The 18,010-nt window shown below is 45.2% G+C and overlaps 1 protein-coding gene across 1 annotated transcript in view; it reads left to right on the top strand.

Moving 5' to 3' along the window:
* Pitpna (phosphatidylinositol transfer protein alpha) overlaps positions 1 to 18,010 on the top strand; it is a 42,556-nt gene that overhangs the window by 14,164 nt on the left and 10,382 nt on the right. Inside the window, exons 4-9 of the mRNA XM_038326512.2 lie at positions 4,090 to 4,181; positions 8,676 to 8,683; positions 9,853 to 9,927; positions 12,760 to 12,843; positions 16,988 to 17,065; positions 17,211 to 17,321. Of these exons, the coding sequence (XP_038182440.1) occupies positions 4,090 to 4,181; positions 8,676 to 8,683; positions 9,853 to 9,927; positions 12,760 to 12,843; positions 16,988 to 17,065; positions 17,211 to 17,321 (448 nt within the window). The remainder of the gene's footprint in view (positions 1 to 4,089; positions 4,182 to 8,675; positions 8,684 to 9,852; positions 9,928 to 12,759; positions 12,844 to 16,987; positions 17,066 to 17,210; positions 17,322 to 18,010) is intronic.

Genomic DNA, 18,010 nt, shown 5'->3' with positions numbered 1-18,010 from the left:
ATGCCACTTAAACCTGGATCTTGGGGCTAGAGAGATAGTTCAGTGGCTAAGAGCACTGGCCACTTCTCCAAAGGACCCTGAGGTCAGTTCCCAGCACCCATACGGCAGCTCACAACGATTGATAACCCTTGTTCCAGGGTATCTGGATCCCTCTTCTGACCTCCATGGGCACCAGACACACAAAAATACATGCAGGCAAAACACTCAAACACATAAAATTAAATTAAGTTAAATCGGACTTTAAGAAGCTGAATTTTAATTTCTAGTTCCTAAATAGAGCTGAACTCTGTTTCATTTTTGTGTAGTGAAATCTTGGGTTCTCTTTGGTTGCCACTCTGGTGAAAGAATAGTGTAAACCATGAGGTCTGAGTGAATCCTCCTCCGTTGTCTGCTCAGTGAACTCAGCTGAACTCAGTGGCAGAAAAGAAAAGAGGGGAGTGCAACCCTCTTTGCTTCTTCCATGCATGAAAGAGTATAGACACCGAGTTGCTGCTACCGCTGTTAACCCAGAACACCTTATTCCCAAAGGGGGCGTGTTCCTGGTGCTCATCACCAGCTGCCCTCACGAGAACAAAAGCCTTTTGGAATGAGGTTCTGATACCTCACCTGTCTCTTCAACATCTCTACGATCCACATTCTTTTCCATTTTCCCTGGTGTTGATTGCTCCAGCAATTTCCAGCTGTCCTCTGGCCTTCCACTTCTCTGTGTGGCAAGCATTCTGTCTGAGGATCTGCACTGTCTTCCTGAGCTGTTGTAGATGTAAAGCTTCCCTTTGTCCTTGGGATGAAGTACAACTGTCTCACCTAATTTACAAACGCCTGTGACTCTGCCCCTAGGATTCTCTTGCACTCCACCCTACCTTGCAGTAACTCCTCCTTCTCCCAGCTTTTTCTGCCCCACTCCCATCCTGTTTCTTGGCATCCTGCACACGCCCTGCCCCATGTGTTCATGTGTTCTGACTGCCCTGAGGCGCCCGTCTTGAGTCTTGTGCCTACCTTACCATGCGTTTGCAGTGCCCTTCCCCCAGAGCCCTGTGCTCACCCTATTAGAACACATTCTTTCAGACCTGTCAGTAGTAGTCTGCCTCTGGACCATTTGGTTCTTGTGTATCCAGTGCCTGGCACATAGAAGCATCACCTAGACAAATGTGCATCTATGTGTAAAGACTCCGAGGCTTGCTCTGGGGGCTCGGAGTTAGATGTCTGCTGTGGGGCTAGCTCTTTCCCTTAGGCTTGAGGCATGAATAAAGGTAATGAATTTGCTAGAGCCTATTGAAGATTATGTAAGCTTCCATCTAAAAGTTAGGAATGGTGGAGCTGCAATGTAGCTCAGTGCTTGGGTACTTGCCTGCCATATGTGAGACCCAGTAAAACACACACACACACACACACACACACAGAGAGAGAGAGAGAGAGACAGAGATAGAGACAGAGAGACAGACTAAAAAAGTAATTTATGTACTTACAGAAAGTTAGTTACATACATTGTCCTGTAACATGAGAGGAAAATTGAATAAAAGGGGCTGAGTGTAGAAGGATCTGCGGCCACTTCCTGCCGCCTAGCTCCTGCACACCGGCTAGCTTTACCCAAAATAATTACACGGAAACTGTATTCATTTAAACACTGCCTGGCCCATTAGTTTCAGCCTCTTATTGGCTAATTCTCATATCTTGCTTTAACCCATATTTAGTAATCTGTGTTGCACCATGAGGTGGTAGCTTACCGAGAAAGATCTTAACCTGCGTGTCTCAGAGAGGAGAAGCATGGCGTCTTCCTGAGGCGTCTGCCTGACTCTGCTTTCTTTCTAGCATTCTGTTCTGTCTACTCCACCCACCTATGTTCTGACCTATCAGGCCAAGCAGTTTTCTTTATTAATTAACCAATGAAAGCAACAGATAGACAGATGACCCTCCTACATCAGCTGAGGAAATGGCTCAGTAGCTGACAATACTGGCTGCTCTAGCAGAGGACTTGGGTTTGCTTCTTAGTATCACATGGTGGCTCACAGATATCTGTAACTCTTGTTCTAGTGGACTGAAGCCCCCTTATCGCCTGGGCGGGCATACATGGAGCACAGATATACATGTGGGAAAAACACTAATACACATAAAGATAATAAATAAATCTTTAAAAACAGTGGAGAAATTAGAAGAAAATATTATTCTGGTATGACTGTGCACACCTGTAAGTACAGCACTTGGGAGGCAGAGGCAGGTGGATCTCTGTGAATTCGAGGCCAGCCTGGTCTACAGAGCGAGTTACATGATAGCCAAAGTTACAGAGAAACCCTCTCCTGAAAAACAAAACAGAAGACAAGGGCATCTAAGTTTAAGGCCAGCCTTGGCTACATAGTGAGTTCAAGGGTAGCTTGGATCCTAGGTAGGGTGTTTTTTGTTTGTTTTTTCTTTTTTTAAAAAATATTTATTATGTATACAATATTCTGTCTGTGTGTATGCCTGCAGGCCAGAAGAGGGCACCAGACCCCATTACAGATGGTTGTGAGCCACCATGTGGTTGCTGGGAATTGAACTCAGGACCTTTGGAAGAGCAGGCAATGCTCTTAACCTCTGAGCCATCTCTCCAGCCCCTTGTTTGTTTTTTTCTGTGATGAACATCGTGACCAAAATAACCTGAAGAGGAAAGGGTTTATTTCACCTCATACATTATAGTCTGTCATCCAGAGAAGTCAGGGCAGGAACTCAAGATAAGGACCTGGAGGTAGCACCTGAAGCAGAGGCCGTAGAGATTACTGGTTTGTTCAGTCTGTTTTTATAACATCTAAGACCACCTGCCCAGGGATGGCACCACCCACATTAAGCTGAGCCCTCCCACATCAACCAAGAAAAGTGTCTTACACACTTGCCCACAGCCCAATCTTTTGGAGGCGTTTTGTTAATCGAGAGTCCCTCTTCCCAGATATGTCTAGGTTTGTGTCAAGTTGACAGAAAACACGTTGCACACTTGGGCTACAGAGTGAAACTACTCTGTTTTAAAAGAAGGGCTGTATATGTAATGTAGTTGGTAGGATGCTTACCTAGCATGCCAAGGCCCTGGCTTCAATACCTGGCACCATGTACACTGCGTGTGGTGGTGTATGCCTGTAGTAGAGGCAGAAGGATCGGAAGTTTGAGGCCAGTGTAGGATACATGAGACTCTGTGGCAGGGGAGGAGACAGAGACAAACACGGGAGCAGGGGAGAAGCGGGAAGGGAGAAGGAAGTACTTCTCCTGGGAGGTCAGTGACTACGAGGCCGCCTTGTTTTCCGAGAACTTAGGAAAACAGACCAGATGGTTTGAATATCATACTATTGTGTATGTGCAGGCAGAGGTTAGAGGTCAACATTGGGTGCCTTCCTCTGTCACCTAAAAGCTGTATCCCTGGGTGGCCTGAAACTCACTGTGGAGACCAGGCTGGCCTCAAACTCAGAGAGATCCACCTGCCTCTGCCTCCTGAGTGCTGAAATTAAAGGAGTGTGCTACTGCTCCCAGCCCCAACTTACTCTCCGAGGTCGGATCTCTAACTGAACTAATTAGTTAGACCGTCTGTCCAGTGATCTGTAGGAATCCTCCTGTCTGTGTCCGTACTCCAAACACTGGGGTTACCAGTGCTACTATACCTAGCTTTTTATGTGGGTGCTGGGGCTCCAAACTCAGGGAGGTACTTTACTGACTGAGCTGTCTTCCTAACCCTTGGAGCCCACGTTCTAAGTTAGTTAGCTGGCCCCTGCCAGCGGTCGACCTAGGCTGGTGAGTTGAACCCTGGCTGTACTGCTACCCAGTGGGCTCTGGGAAACTATAATGAGAAAGAAATGTCTGTAAAGTGTCAGCAGGCAGCCTGGGGTCTCCTAAGCCCTTGGTTATGGTAAGTGGCCAGAGCAGGTGTTGGTGTTATCTGTAGCTGGTCAAACCAAGGTGTCAAGCTCTGGCAGGTGGCTTCTTAAACACAGTAGCCTGCTTATCTCATGGAAAAGTACTTAACAACTTAGACACTGAAAGGCAGGAGCTGTGGGCTGAAGACTGTGGTGCAAGCCTTTTACCTACTTTATCTTGCCTCCATTTTTTTTGCTCATCACCTTTTTTTTGCTACAGCAAAGTACCCACATTTGTTCGAATGCTGGCCCCAGAAGGAGCCCTGAATATACATGAGAAAGCCTGGAATGCCTACCCTTACTGCAGAACCGGTAAGTACAGAGCTGCTCAGAGCTGAGATGTGGACCCAAGGTGGGCAGAAGTGGATAGTAAGACTGGAGGCAGGGTGAGCCAGGGCTTTTTGTTTACTTTTTAGAATAAGCCAGTGGAGGGATGAAGGGGGCTCCCTAAAGGAGGCTCCCTAAGGCTTGGATAGGTGTGTTGGTATTGTCCATACTGCTTAGCTAAATTGATAGTCATAGCCAGAGACCACAGAACAGACTCCTCTAATTTGGATTACTTTTGGACAATTTTGATTTCTTTTTTTTTTTTTTTTAATTTTCAAGACAGGGCTTCTCTGTGTAGCCTTGACTATCCTAGAACTTGATCCATAGACCAGACTGGCCTCAAAGATCTGCCTGCCTCTGCCTCCCAACTGCTGGGATTAAAGTTGTGCACCACCACTACCTGGCAAAAAATTGTTGATATTTTTTTAAAAGTTTAGGGGTTTTTTTTATATGTATGTTGTTTTGCCCATATGTATGTATTTGTACCATGTCCAGTCCTGGTGCTTACAGAGCTAGAAGAGGGTATTGGAGCACCTAGAACTATGGTCACACATCATTGTGAACTAGCTACTTTGTGGGTCCTAGGAACTGAATCCAGGTCCTCTGCAATACCAGCAAATGCTTTTAACCACCGAGCCATCTCTCCAGCACACCTATTGTTTCTTAATATTTATAATAGCAGCATAATAACCTATCATGTGAATCTATAGATGGCCAGTAGTGGGCTTTGCATCCATGAATTTTATAAACTACAGATCAGAAATATCTGACACACTGAACTTGGTGATGCTCGCCTTTAATCCCAGCACTTATGAGACAGGCAGTTGGATCTCTGTTCTTTTGAGGCCAGCCTGGTCTATATAGGAAGTTCACTATGTAGCAAATTTGGGGCCAAATCCTATTTGGTCTCAAGTTTCGGGAACAAAAGGAAAGATTGGAGCCTCTGTAGAGATACTTTCTATTCTAGAACACATTCTGGGATTCCTTCTGAGTAGCATGGACTCAGCTTTCCAAGATTCTGAGGTCTGAGGGACTATCTAGAGATCGACAACCCCCCTATCTCTTTCCCTCTCTCTTTCCCCTTCCTTTCTTAGGAAGGGTCTCAGTCTGTAGCTCAGAGGCCTAGAACCTGTTGTGGCCCCAGTTAGCCTTAAACTTGTAGCAACCTCTTGTGTGAGGTTACAGATGTGAGCAACAACCCCTGGCTTAGGAATAGGTTTCTTAGACTATGCTGGCACTAATTCACATGCCAGGGAGCCCTAAATGTTTACTGAACCCCCCTCCAAGGTCGGGGTTCTTTGCTCCTGCTAGCCTTCATTTGTTAGTACAGGTAACTGGCTCCAGTCCTGCCAGCCTTTGCTCACCTGTACTGCTTCATTGGGTGTTTTCTGTTTATTCCCTAGATTGTATCTGATAGGTGCAATCCTTATGTGACCCAGGTGTTTTCTTATCTTGTGGACTTTGGGAGTAACTGAAGTCATTGCCCACTCCAGTCTTCCATGGCCCTATATAAGTTCAAATACCTTTTATCAGGATTGTGTATCAGGAGATACACAATCAATGGTGGAATGCAGGCTGTCCACAGTTTTATTGTTGTAACTGAAAATGTAACTGGACAGGAAGCTATTATGTGCTTAAAATTGAGTGTGTACATGTTTGTGTATGTGTGTGTGTGCATGTTTGAAAGAAGTTTTTTTTTTTTTTTTTAAAGATTTATTTATTATGAATACAGTCTTCTGCCTGCACCTATTCCTGCAGGACAGAAGAGGGCACCAGATCTCACGATAGGTGATTGTGAGCCATCATGTGGTTGCTGGGAATTGAACTCAGGACCTCTGGAAGAGCAGCCAGTGCTTTCCTCCCTCCCCCCACCCACAGACAGGGTTTCTCTGTAGCTTTGGAGCCCATCCTGAAACTAACTCTTGTTGAGCAGGCTGCCCTCAAACTCACAGAGATCCTCCTGCCTCCACCTCCCAAGTGCTGGGATTAAAAGTGTATGTCACCACCACCCTGCTAAGAGCAGCCAGTGCTCTTAACCACGAAGCCATTTTACCACTCCTGAAAGAAGATCTTAAGTAGCCTGGGCTGGCCTTAAATTTTGGTACTGGCCTTGAACTCCTGATCCTCCTTGCTTCATACCTTCCAAGTGCTTGGGTAATAGGTCTGCAGCACCATGCTAAGCTTGGATTCATGATTTTGAAAAGCAATGTGCAAGAGCCAGGTGTGGGAGCACAATCCTGTAATCCTAGCATCTGGGAAACAACTGGATTTCTATAAGTTTAAGGCCAGCCTGGTCTATGTAAAAAGACTTTGTATTAACCCCAAATCCCTCATGTCCCCATTCCTCCCCTGTAAACCCACCCCCAAAAGCCCAGATCAGATTTGGGGGTGTAGTTCAGTTTTTGAGTGCTTACCCTAGCCCAAGGCCCTGGATTTGATCTCCAGCATAGCAAATTAAAAAGGAAAAAAAAAAAAAAAGACGGTGAGGCGTGGCAGGGTGTGTCTGGTATAGGAACAAAGGTGACTTTACTTGATGTCTAATAGTCACGTTGAGCATGCATTGTAAGAACCTTAGTCAGCTTGAGGCAAACGTAGCATGGGTTTCTGGGTACATAGCTTGTGCCAACTGAGGAATGCCACTGTCTGCTTGGGAGAATGTGCTGCAGTGGACATGGCAGTTTTCTACACAGTAAATGTTAGTTCACACATTGATCCTTGACAAAAGGAAGAAAAATATAATTTCTGAGTCCTCCATGAAGAGAAGTGGCAGTGGGTGGGTGGGGGCTACTTTCTTAGTAGTGCCGACTTCCTAGTAGAAATCACTTGATACTAAAGACCATGCTGACTCCTAGACCTGTTCATTTGGGTACCTCCTTTTTTAAAATAGGAGACAGACAGAGGAGGGGGCTTCTTTCTGATCCTCCCTGGAGGCTGATGGGACAGAAGTTATTAGTGCCAGCATTTTAGTTTGGCCTAAGTAAATCTAAGTTTGAGGAAAGGTAGATAAAGGAGATGGAGTCATCTCTCCCCTTGCCTTTGGGATGGCTCCAGCCTTATTCTGGGCCATGAAAACAGGTTCAGGAGCTCCATTTGTCACGTCTTTCTGTTCTTACTTTATTTCCATCTCTTTTCTCCTGAAGCTGATAATGGAAACGGGAAGGGGAGAAATATGTCTCTGCCTTCTCTCTCAGCAGTGGGCAGTACTACTCAGTCAGGCTTGCAAGTATCCCACTAAGAAACTGGAGATGGTGGTAAATATTTTAACCCAGCATTCAAGAAGCTGCAGCTACAGTGAAATACAGAATTATGGCTCAAACTAGATACTGTTTGCTGATCAGGACCTTCTGTCCCTTGGGAATCTTCCACATGGAACTGAGAGTAAAACTAGGATAACGCGGTATGATGGTGCAAGCAGTCAGCTTGGTTAGGGAGCAGATTCTTGTGTCCTACAGAGGCAGAGTAGGAGAGGGTGTCTTAGAGAATGTGGAGTCTGAATATGGTAGCTGGTTGGAGAAGCTTAATAGCCATGGTCATCACACCTGGCCAGCCTGAAGCTCCTGTCTCTGTGACAGTGTGGCGGAGTCCCTGCCAGACTGACGTCTTTGGGTGCATATTTGTACCAATTCTGTTGTCCCCACATGACTTTCTCAAGATGCTAGTGGAGGAATTGCTGGTTTAGCCCTAATCTGGTGCTTCCATTGCTTTTGGTTGGGCTTGGGGAAATTACTGACATTCTTTAAGACCCTGTGCACACAGTGAATTACAGCCCTCATGTTGCCAGCTTCCCAGTTCCTTCGCACGAGTGTTAGTTTTACCTTTTTGTTCGTTGTTTTGTTTGGTTTTGGAGTGATAGAGTTTGTTGGCCCTCTGTATACTCCAAAAAGAGCAGTATGCATTACCAGAAATTGGGAGAGCACACGAGGTAGGGTACAGAATGAACTGAACTGTCGTCAGGAGGAGAGCTGGGCTCTTCCCCAGTGACATGGAAGCTGCAGTCATTTTCTCTGATAAATAATTGACCTGTGCTTTCCGAGGGATCGCATTACAGCGGCAGAACCATAGAGCATGCGAGGTTTGGTTACAGTGTGAGCAAGGGTGCCACCATTAAAAGATAACCTGGCTCAAAAGACCCTTCTCTGTGTCCCCCAGGAGGCAGGGGCACCCAGGTAATTCTCTCTTGGGAGATTGATTGGGCCTCAGGGTCTCAGCTGATCAGAGACCATCCCTTGTTCTATCAGAGAGAATCCTAAGAAACCCATATGGGTGTCATCTTAATTAAATCCCAGATTTGGTCCCTTGGGATTTTGAATGAATTTGGGGAAGGGGAGGTTGATGTACTGAGGCTTTCCTATTGCAAGCTGGGGCCTAGAGGTCACTATGGGGAAGTCATGGGGAGTGGAGAAGTCTTTACTCTTCATAGTCTGTTCACCTTTATTAATCTTCTTTCTTTCTTTTTTCCATGTCCTTGCCGTGGAACAGTGATTACAGTAAGTATATCCAGCAGGGGTGGGGAGTAGAAGGACTGGAGTTTTAGATGATTTATAATAAAGGAGAAATAAAGGTGTACCTGCACTAGATGGTCCTGGCTCTTCTCTTGTTCCCCTTGGGTGATGCTGGGGCTCTCTTTGCTGATGTTGATGTTGCTGATGTTGATCTTGCCAGTCAATGCTTTAGCTGCGTTGACTTGTGGGTTTGCCAGGTAAGACCTGACTCTGGGTCTCAGAGGTTCAGAATTAGTTGAGGCTCTCCCTTGTTCCCTTGGGTCATGCCTACCCAGTGCTGTACAGCCAGCCTGAATGTGACATCCCTATCCAAGTTTAGCATCCTTTGACCCCACTGAGCACTGACCATTGGCAACATTGTGACATCACCAAGCTTGCTCTTCCAGAGCCAGCCCCTGTTCCCCAAGCCTTCACTCTTCAGCATAATCCCTCAAATTCATGTCTCTGCTGCAGAACTAATCCCTGTCAGGGAACATTGGGCTCTTTTCCTCCTTCATGTAGCTCCTTTTACTAAATGGTTTTTTTTTTTTTGGTTTTTCGAGACAGGGTTTCTCTGGCTTTGGAGCCTGTCCTGGAACTAGCTCTTGTAGACCAGGCTGGTTTCGAACTCACAGAGATCCGTCTGCCTCTGCCTCCCGAGTGCTGGGATTAAAGGCGTGCGCCACCATCGCCCGGCTCTAAATGTTTTTTAAACAGGTGTTAGCAATTTTTTTAAAAGCACCAAGGGAAGGGGACAAAATTAGTGTGGAGGGCTATCCTCATCAAAGGGCCTGATACAGGAAAGGCGCTAGTATGGAGACTTCCACAGCTAGGAGACTTTAGGCTATTGGTTACACTTGCATGCTGTGCATAAGGTAAAATGGAAGATTGCTTAAATACTGAATTCTAAACTCTGTCAAACGGGACTTTTGACCTCAGTGTATGATAGAGAGCTCTGTAGCCTCAGCCAAGTCACCTAAGCTTTTCTGGAAACTCAGGTGATCATATGTGTGAACAGACTTAGTCCTGGGACCATCCAGGCGTGGCAGCTGTTGTCAGGTCAGCTGGAATCTCATAGCTACAGGCTTGTGGGATCCCCAGTAATGGGAGGTGGTGACCCCCCCCCCCCCAGTGCCAACCTTGTTGGAAACTAAGTTATTTGTTCCCTCTTTCAGAATGAGTACATGAAGGAAGACTTTCTGATTAAAATTGAAACCTGGCACAAGCCAGATCTTGGCACCCAGGAGAATGTAAGTATCACCTCTCAAGCCCCGGGGTCCAGGTCCTTGGTGGATCTCTTAGGCTCTGCCCTGTAGCTTCTGGCTCCCTGCCCCAGGCTCTTCTCTGTGCTTCTCTTCTGCCTGGCTAAAAACGCTTCTCCAGACTGTCCTACAATACAGTTTCCTGTCCTGTCGTTGATTTACAAAATGTCATTTCTAAGATTCTTTGTTAGGCTTTCTTGTAGAGCTAGGATTAGTCTAAAATGCAGTTTCAAATACCCAGAAACAGTGTCTTTAAAACATCATAATTGTGCCAGCACTTTAATCCTAGTACTCCACTTGGGAAGCAGAGGCAGGCCTGGTCTACAAAGCAAGTTTCAAGACAGCCAGGGCTGTTACACAGAGAAATCCTGTCATGAAAAGCCAAATAATGAACAAACAAATAAACAAAGCGGAACTTCTCCAAATTTAAAGTATACTCCTGTTCCCTTTAACTTAGAACCCTACACCTAGGCATGTGTGAGACTATTTTCTCACATGTGAAGTACTGCATACACGGAGATTCAGCACAAATTTAAAACAGTGTAAGACCCTATCAGTGGGACACCAGTAAATTGTGCAGCCAAACAGTGGCATACTACGCAGCCATTAAAAAAACTGAAAGAGCTGGGCGGTGGTTGCTGCATGCCTTTAATCCCAGCTCTCAGGAGGCAGAGGCAGGTGGATCTCTGTGAGTTTGAGACCAGTCTGGTCTACAGAGCAAGTTCTAGGACAGCCAGGGCTACACAGAGAAATCCTTTCTTGAAAAACAACAAAATAAAAAAGCAGGGAAAGCCAGGTGTGGTGGTGAACAATCCCAGCACTCTGGAGGAAGGGGCAGGTGAATCTTGTAAATTTGAGGTCAGTGTGGTCTACAGAGTAAGTTCAGGACTATCAGGGCTGCAGAATGACTCTGTTCCAAAATGAAAACGGAAAAGGAATTGATGAAAACAATCCTGCTATATTGTTCAGTATATAAAACAGGATACTAAAGGGTTAGAACCAATGACTGGTCAGGTCCCAGGCCCTGGGAGAACCTAGTATAATTAGTCCACTAAATGGATATAGTATTAAATGACTTACTTGTATACCCGTAGATCAAAGCATCTCTCAACCCTCTTCAGAGGAGCTTCTCTTTGTAGCTTCCAGTTAACATAGAGACCCCAACTAGTCAGTGTGTGGAGAATAAGAATGCAAAGTGCTCGGCTCTAAATGGGATCTTTGCATCCCTCCCTGCAAGGCTCAGTGGTCTTGGCCAAAGAATGGGTAGAAAGACTGTAAGAGCTGAAAGTGGCTGATAACGTCAGTGTTTTCCAGACACTGGAGGGTAGATGCACATACAAACTCATCAATTTTGACGGTATACACAGGACCTAACCAGACAAAATCCCATTATAGAGGTAGGGAGGTAGGCATAAAAGTCCCACCACTAGCCAGCAATGAGGGGGCCTGCCTTTAATTCCAGTACACAAGAAGACGGGTCTCTGAATTTGAGGCCAGCCTGGTCTACAGAGAGAGTTCTGGGACAGTTAGGGCTGCATGGACCTGCCCTCCATGTACTGAGGAGCTATTGGCATTTGATTGCTACTGAGAGGAGGAGAGTACTAGTAGTCAGGGTTCTGTAGAGGAACGGAACTGGTAGAATGAATCAAGAGGGGAGGAGAAGCAGCGGGGGGGGGAGGTTAGAATGGCTCACAGGCTGTGGTCCAGCTAGGCCAGCAATGTCTGTCTACCAAACGACAGCCGAAGAATCCAGTAGTCGTGCAGTCCACAGAGCTGGATCTCAGCTGGTCTTCAGTGCGCCGTGGAATCCTGAGGAATAGGATCCAGTAGTCGTGCAGTCCACAGGGCTGGATCTCAGCTGGTCTTCAGTATGCCGTGGAATCCTGAGGAATAGGATCCAGTGCCAGTGAAGCAGTGCAGTGGCCTATCACTGATTGCCAGTGAAAGTGTGGGCAAGCAGGCAAAGAGCAGGGCTTGCTTCCTCCACGTCCTTTAGGTAGATTGCCGCCAGAAGATTAAAGGCGGTCTTCCCACTTCAAATTATTTAATTAAAAAAAATCCCTCACAGGTGTGCCCAGCCATTTGGGTTTTAGTTAATTCCAGGTGTAATCAAGTGGACAGCCAAGAATAACTATCACGAGGAATCAGTTTTCTTTTTTCTTTTTTTTTTTTTTAATATTTATTTATTTGTTTTAGTATGTATACAGTATTCTTCCTGCAGGCCTCATTACAGATGGTTTTGAGCCACCATGTGGTTGCTGGGAATTGAACTCAGGACCTTTGGAAGAGCAGTCAGTGCTCTTAACCGCTGAGCCATCTCTCCAGCCCCCTTCTTTTTTCTTTTTTTGTTTTTTGAGACAGGGTTTTCTGTGTAGTCTTTGCTGTCTTAGCACTTGCTCTGTAGGCCAGGTTGGCCTCAAACTCACAGAGATCCGCCTGCCTCTGCCTCCTGAGTGCTGGGATTAAAGGTGTGCGCCACCACCGCCCGGCTCATTTGTGTTTTATATATACTTTATATATGCAGTTGAAGGTATTTTGCACATTTTATCCTGCTTATATTTGACTGTAACTCATCATATGAGATCAGGTGTAGAATTTTCTGCTTGTGGCATCATGGTAGCTCACTCAGGGAGCTTTAGATTTTGGATTATTTTGGATTTTCAGATTTTAGATGTTTAACTCTTGTGTAATTCTTTACTAGTAGGAATGTCCCACCAATGGCGTGGTAAGATCTGGTTCTAGCTGTCTGTTTCAGGTAAAGGATGTTTGTCTCTAACAGAACTATACATGCATAACAAGTGATCTCCCATTTTCTTGCAGGTGCATAAACTGGAGCCTGAGACATGGAAACATGTGGAAGCTATTTATATAGACATTGCTGATCGAAGCCAAGTACTTAGCAAGGTGGGCTCCTTAAGAGACTTGGGGGTGCAGAAGTGACTTGCAAGTGTTAGAGATCAGGGAACCTCACCCAGCTAGGCTCAGAAGAACATTCTCTAGTGTGCATCATTCGTTTATTTGTTATTGTTGTGTTTTTATGGTACTACTCGGTAATCCCAGGGCCTCCCACATGCTAGAGAAACACTCTGCACTCGATACATGCCCAGCGCTTTTCCTTTGTTGTCTTGGCAGGCCTAGAACTTGGAGACCTGCCTCTGCCTCCCCAGTGCTGGGGTTAAAGTTGGTAACAGTTTTATTTATTTATTTGTTTATTTATTTTTAGTTTTTCATAACAGGATTTTGCCGTGTAGCCTTGGCTCTCCTGGAATTCATTCTGTAGACAAGGCTGGCCTCTGCATCCTGAGTGCTGGTATTAAAGACTGTGCCACCACTGCCCCGCTAATGCTGGGTCTCACTAAATTTCCCGACATGACTATTTCTAAAGTCAATGTTAAGAGTTCCCCAGGCCATAGAATCAAAGAGGTAGCTCAGGGCTTAAGAGGCTTCAGAGGACCTGGGTTTGATTGGTATGGGCACTGCATGCCCATGGTGCACATACATGCCTGCAAGGAAAACTGCCATATACACACACACAGACACACACGTAAGTTTCTGGGCCAGCAACATGGTGACTTACAATCATCTGTAGCTCCAGTTTGAAGTGGTTTGATCTCTATGGACTGCAGGCCACACATGTGGTACATATACATTCATGCAGGCAAACACTCATACATTTAAAAATAAAATAAATAAATCTAAAAAAAAATAGATAAGTCTAGGTTGGTGGGTTCCACATCTGTAATTCCTATTTGTCATTTGGGAAGGGGCAGAAGGCAACTCAGGAGTTAAAGGTCATCCTCAGCTATGTAGAGAGCTTGGAGCAGGTCTGGGTTACATTGGGTCCTGCCTCTAAAACAAAATCCAAAACTAGAGGCCAAAGGTGGTGGTACACACTTTTAATCCTAGCACTCGGGAGGCAGAAGGCAGGTGGATCTCTGTGAGCTGGAAGGGAGTGTGGTCTACAGTGCGAGTTTCAGGACAGCTGGAGTTACATTAGAGAAACCTTGCCTCAAATAAATAAATAATACAACAACAAGAAGAAAATTCAAACTATGTAGATGAATGGATAGATAGATGTACAGATATCAGTAAATGAAGCCTGCCCAGTCTTACACAAGAGGGTGCATTGGACACTTCCAGTAATTACTTTTTATTTTTAAATTTATTTTTGATCATTTACTTACTCATTATTTACTTATTGTTTGTGTATTAAGTATTGGCATCCGTATACCACAGCAGGCATGTGAAGTCAGAGGACAACTTCTGGAGCCAGTTCTCTCCCTCCATTGAGTGATCCCAGGATGAAGCTTAGTTAGACTTGGCCACCAGCAAGTGCCTTTACCTGCCACTCCACCTTCCATTGTGTTTAAAGGTTTTATTGCATGAAGCAGAGTTAGAATTATTAATAGTTTTTAACTACAGGGACTAAGAGAAAGATAGGCCCTTGAGAAGAAAGTAATGCATGTCTGCATGAAGGGGTGTGGGCTTCTTGAAGGAGTGTCAATGTGAACATTGATTCTATTGAAACAAACCAGGAGACGTTAGCTAGGAGATTTTAAGAATGACGACTAGTTGTTCTCAGCTCTGGCTGTGTTAGAATCATCTGAAGAGATTTATTGATTTATTTACTTATTTGAAACATTATCTCATGTAGCTCTGGTATGCCTTGAATTCTCTATATAGTCAAGGATGGCCTTGAACTCCTGATCCTCCTGCCCCCACATCTTAGGTGCTGGGATTACTAGGTGCTAGGATTACAGACATTTGCCACTGTGTCCAGCTACCTGAAATGTTTAAAAAGAAAAATCACAAGGTGTGTTGGCTCATGCTGCTAAACCCAGTGCATAGAAAGCTGAGGCAGGAAGATGATTGCCACAAGTTCAAGATCATCTTGGGCTACAGTATAAAAGAAAACCCCAGGCTGTCAGGATGGCTCAGCAGGTGAATTCACTTGAGCCCAAGGACCTGAGTTTGGTCTCTGGTACCTATGTAGTAAGAGGAAGAACCATCTCTTGAAAGCTGTCCTCTGCCTTCCTCCACATGTGAGCTGCCAAGTGTCTGTGAGTACACACACACATGTGTACACAGAAACATGTAAATACACACACTCACAAATAAGTAAATGTAAAAAAAAATTTTAAGGGCTGGAGAGATGCCTCAGCAGTTAAGAAAACTGACTGCTCTAGGTGACCTGGGTTTAATTCCCAGCACCTACATGGCAGCTCATAACTGTCTGTAACTCCAGTTCCAGGAAACCAGACACTCATGGCTAAAAACCAATGCACACAAAATAAAAATAAATTTTTAAAAAAGAATTTAAGTGCTGGGCGATGGTGGCACACACCTTTAATCCCAGTACTCAGGAGGCAGGCGAATCTCTGTGAGTTCGAGACCAGCCTGGTCTACAAGCGCTAGTTCCAGGACAGGCTCCAAAGCTACAGAGAAGCCCTGTCTCAAAAAACAAAAACAACAACAACAAAATTAAAAAGTAGAAGGATAGAGATGCTCAGTGATTAGACGTGCATGTTGTTCTTGCAAAAGACCTGTAATTCTGTACTTCCAGTTCCAAAGGATCAAACACTCTTACCTAGCCTCAGATAAAATAATTTTTTGTTTTTTATTTCTTTGTTTTTTGAGACAGGGTTTCTTTGTATAACAGCCCTAGCTGCCCTGGAACTCACAGAGATCCATCTACCTCTGCCTCCTGAGTACTACGATCAAAGGCATGCCCCACCACCCAGCAGATAAAAAAAAAAATTTTTTTTTTTTTTTTGAATCTACATGTATATCTCTGAGGGTTCAGATCTTGGAGTTACAGATAGTTGTTAGCTTCCATGTTAGTGCTAGAATTGAACCCAAGTCCTCTGGAAGAGCAGTCAATACTCGTAACCGCAGAGCCATCTCTCCAGCCCCCAGTAAAATAAATTTTAAAAAGAAAAATCCATGTTGTCCTTAACTGAAGATATTCTAAGTCTCTGAGGTTTAGATAATATGACCCAGAAATTTGTGTTTTGAAAGTCTTCCCTAGACACTTGGATGCTCACTTAAGTGTCTTTAACACCGTGCTTAACCAGTCTGCCGACACTTTGAATCTGATAGGGTTACAAACAAACCCTGGCAGAGAGAGAATCGCCCAAACCTCTACTTTGAGGCAAATGTAAACAGTTAGTCTTAGTTAGGGTTTCTATTGCTGTGTTGAAGCACCATGACCAAAGCAATGTGGGGAGAAAAGAGTTTATTTATTTGATTTACACTTCTATATCACTCTTCATCATTCAGGAAGCCAGGACAGGAACTCAGACAGAGCAGGAACCCAGAGGCAGGAGCTGATGTGGAGGCCATGGAGTGTGCTGCTTACTGCCATGCTCCTTTTAGCTTACTCAGCCTGCTTTCTTACAGAACCCAGGACCATCAGCTCCGGGATGACACTGTCCACAGCGGGCTGGGCCCTCCCCCATCAATCACTAATTAAGACTTGTCTATATAGCCCTATCTTGTAGAGGCACCCACCTTTTTTTCTTCCTTTTTTTTTTGTTTGTTTTTCTTTTTTTTTTGAGACAGGGTTTCTCTATGTAGCCCTGGCTGTCCTGAAATTAGCTCTGTAGACCAGGCTGGGCCTCAGACTCACAGAGATCTGCCTGCCTCTGCCTCCTGAGTGCTGGGATTAAAGACTTGTGCCACTACACGGCTTGGAGGCATTTTCTTAATTGATGTTACCTCTCTCAGATGACTTTAGCTTGTGTCAGTAACAGAACTATACACAACACAGTTCTGTATCTTATCTGTAACATTTCCATACTCATAGTACACCAGCAACGTCAAAAATTGCTATAGCTGGGTATAGTAGCAGAGGCAGGTGGATATCTGTGTGTTCCAAGTCAGCTTGGTCTAATTAGTTGGTGCAGAACAGCCAGGGCTACATAGAGAGACCCTGTCTCAAAGAAAACAAACTAAAAAGAACTGGTATGAAATGCTCTTTAATGAAAAATTTGCTCTTCCCTCTCTCCTCACTTTCTTTCTCTTCCAACCCCATTTCCACTATCCTCAGGATTACAAGGCAGAAGAAGACCCAGCAAAATTTAAATCTGCCAAAACAGGACGAGGACCTTTGGGCCCAAATTGGAAGGTATAGTTTGCACCCTTAACCACCAGGGCGCCAGGCATGCTGTGGGTGGGCTTCTCCTCATGGAGGAGGGTGTGAGTGGGGTTTGGACAGCCTGGGGTCTTTCTTTCTAGTTACCAGCCTGCCTCTGGGTATTTTTCTAATGCAGCAAGAACTTGTAAACCAGAAAGACTGCCCATATATGTGTGCATACAAACTGGTTACTGTCAAGTTCAAGTGGTGGGGCTTGCAGAACAAAGTGGAAAACTTTATACATAAGGTAAGTATGCAGGATGGGGCCTTCCCATGTGTCTGTGTGTGTTGGAAAGAGCAGTTTGGCCAGTAACTGACCTGTCTCCTCAGTTGCTGCATTAGGATCTTTGGTTCTCTTTGCTGTTCCCTTCCTTTCCCTTGCACATACTGTCCTGCGGTTTAATGCTGTCCATCTCTGGGCACCACGTGTGACCAGGAAAGAAACTGAGGTGAAAGAAGGAAACAGAAAAGGATTTGCTGCGGTTGAACTATAAACAACTCATTTCCCTTTTCTTGACGCCAAAAAAGCAAGACACACTGTGAGCTAAGAGGCACAGTGTCTTGAATTACAGAACTGGACAGTCCTCGGCCCTTTAATTCTCACATGTATTAGAGCCACACTTTTGAATCACATCTCACAGCGCTGGCTGTCATAACCTAGCATTAGGGACTAGGGACAGTGGGAAATGCTGGTGTTAGGGGCCTTGGCTTGGCCCGAGGACTTAACTGGAAGGTAGACAGCCATCCTTACCATAACACTTACCTGCCATTAAGAGGAGGGCAAAGGTCACTGACTGGGTCTGATCCCAGATTAGGCAGCCATCCATCACTCCTACCCTCTACCTCATTAAACTGTGGGTGTTAGTGGATCCCCTGAGGGGGGACTGTAGCAGGAGCTTTCACCTTCTGGGTTCTGACTCACTTCCCTCCTTTTAT

This window comes from Arvicola amphibius, chromosome 4, assembly GCF_903992535.2.
Source record: "Arvicola amphibius chromosome 4, mArvAmp1.2, whole genome shotgun sequence".
NCBI lineage: Eukaryota > Metazoa > Chordata > Mammalia > Rodentia > Cricetidae > Arvicola > Arvicola amphibius.
Note: the sequence above shows the minus strand (reverse complement) of the source record. Positions and strands in the feature narration are given on the sequence as shown.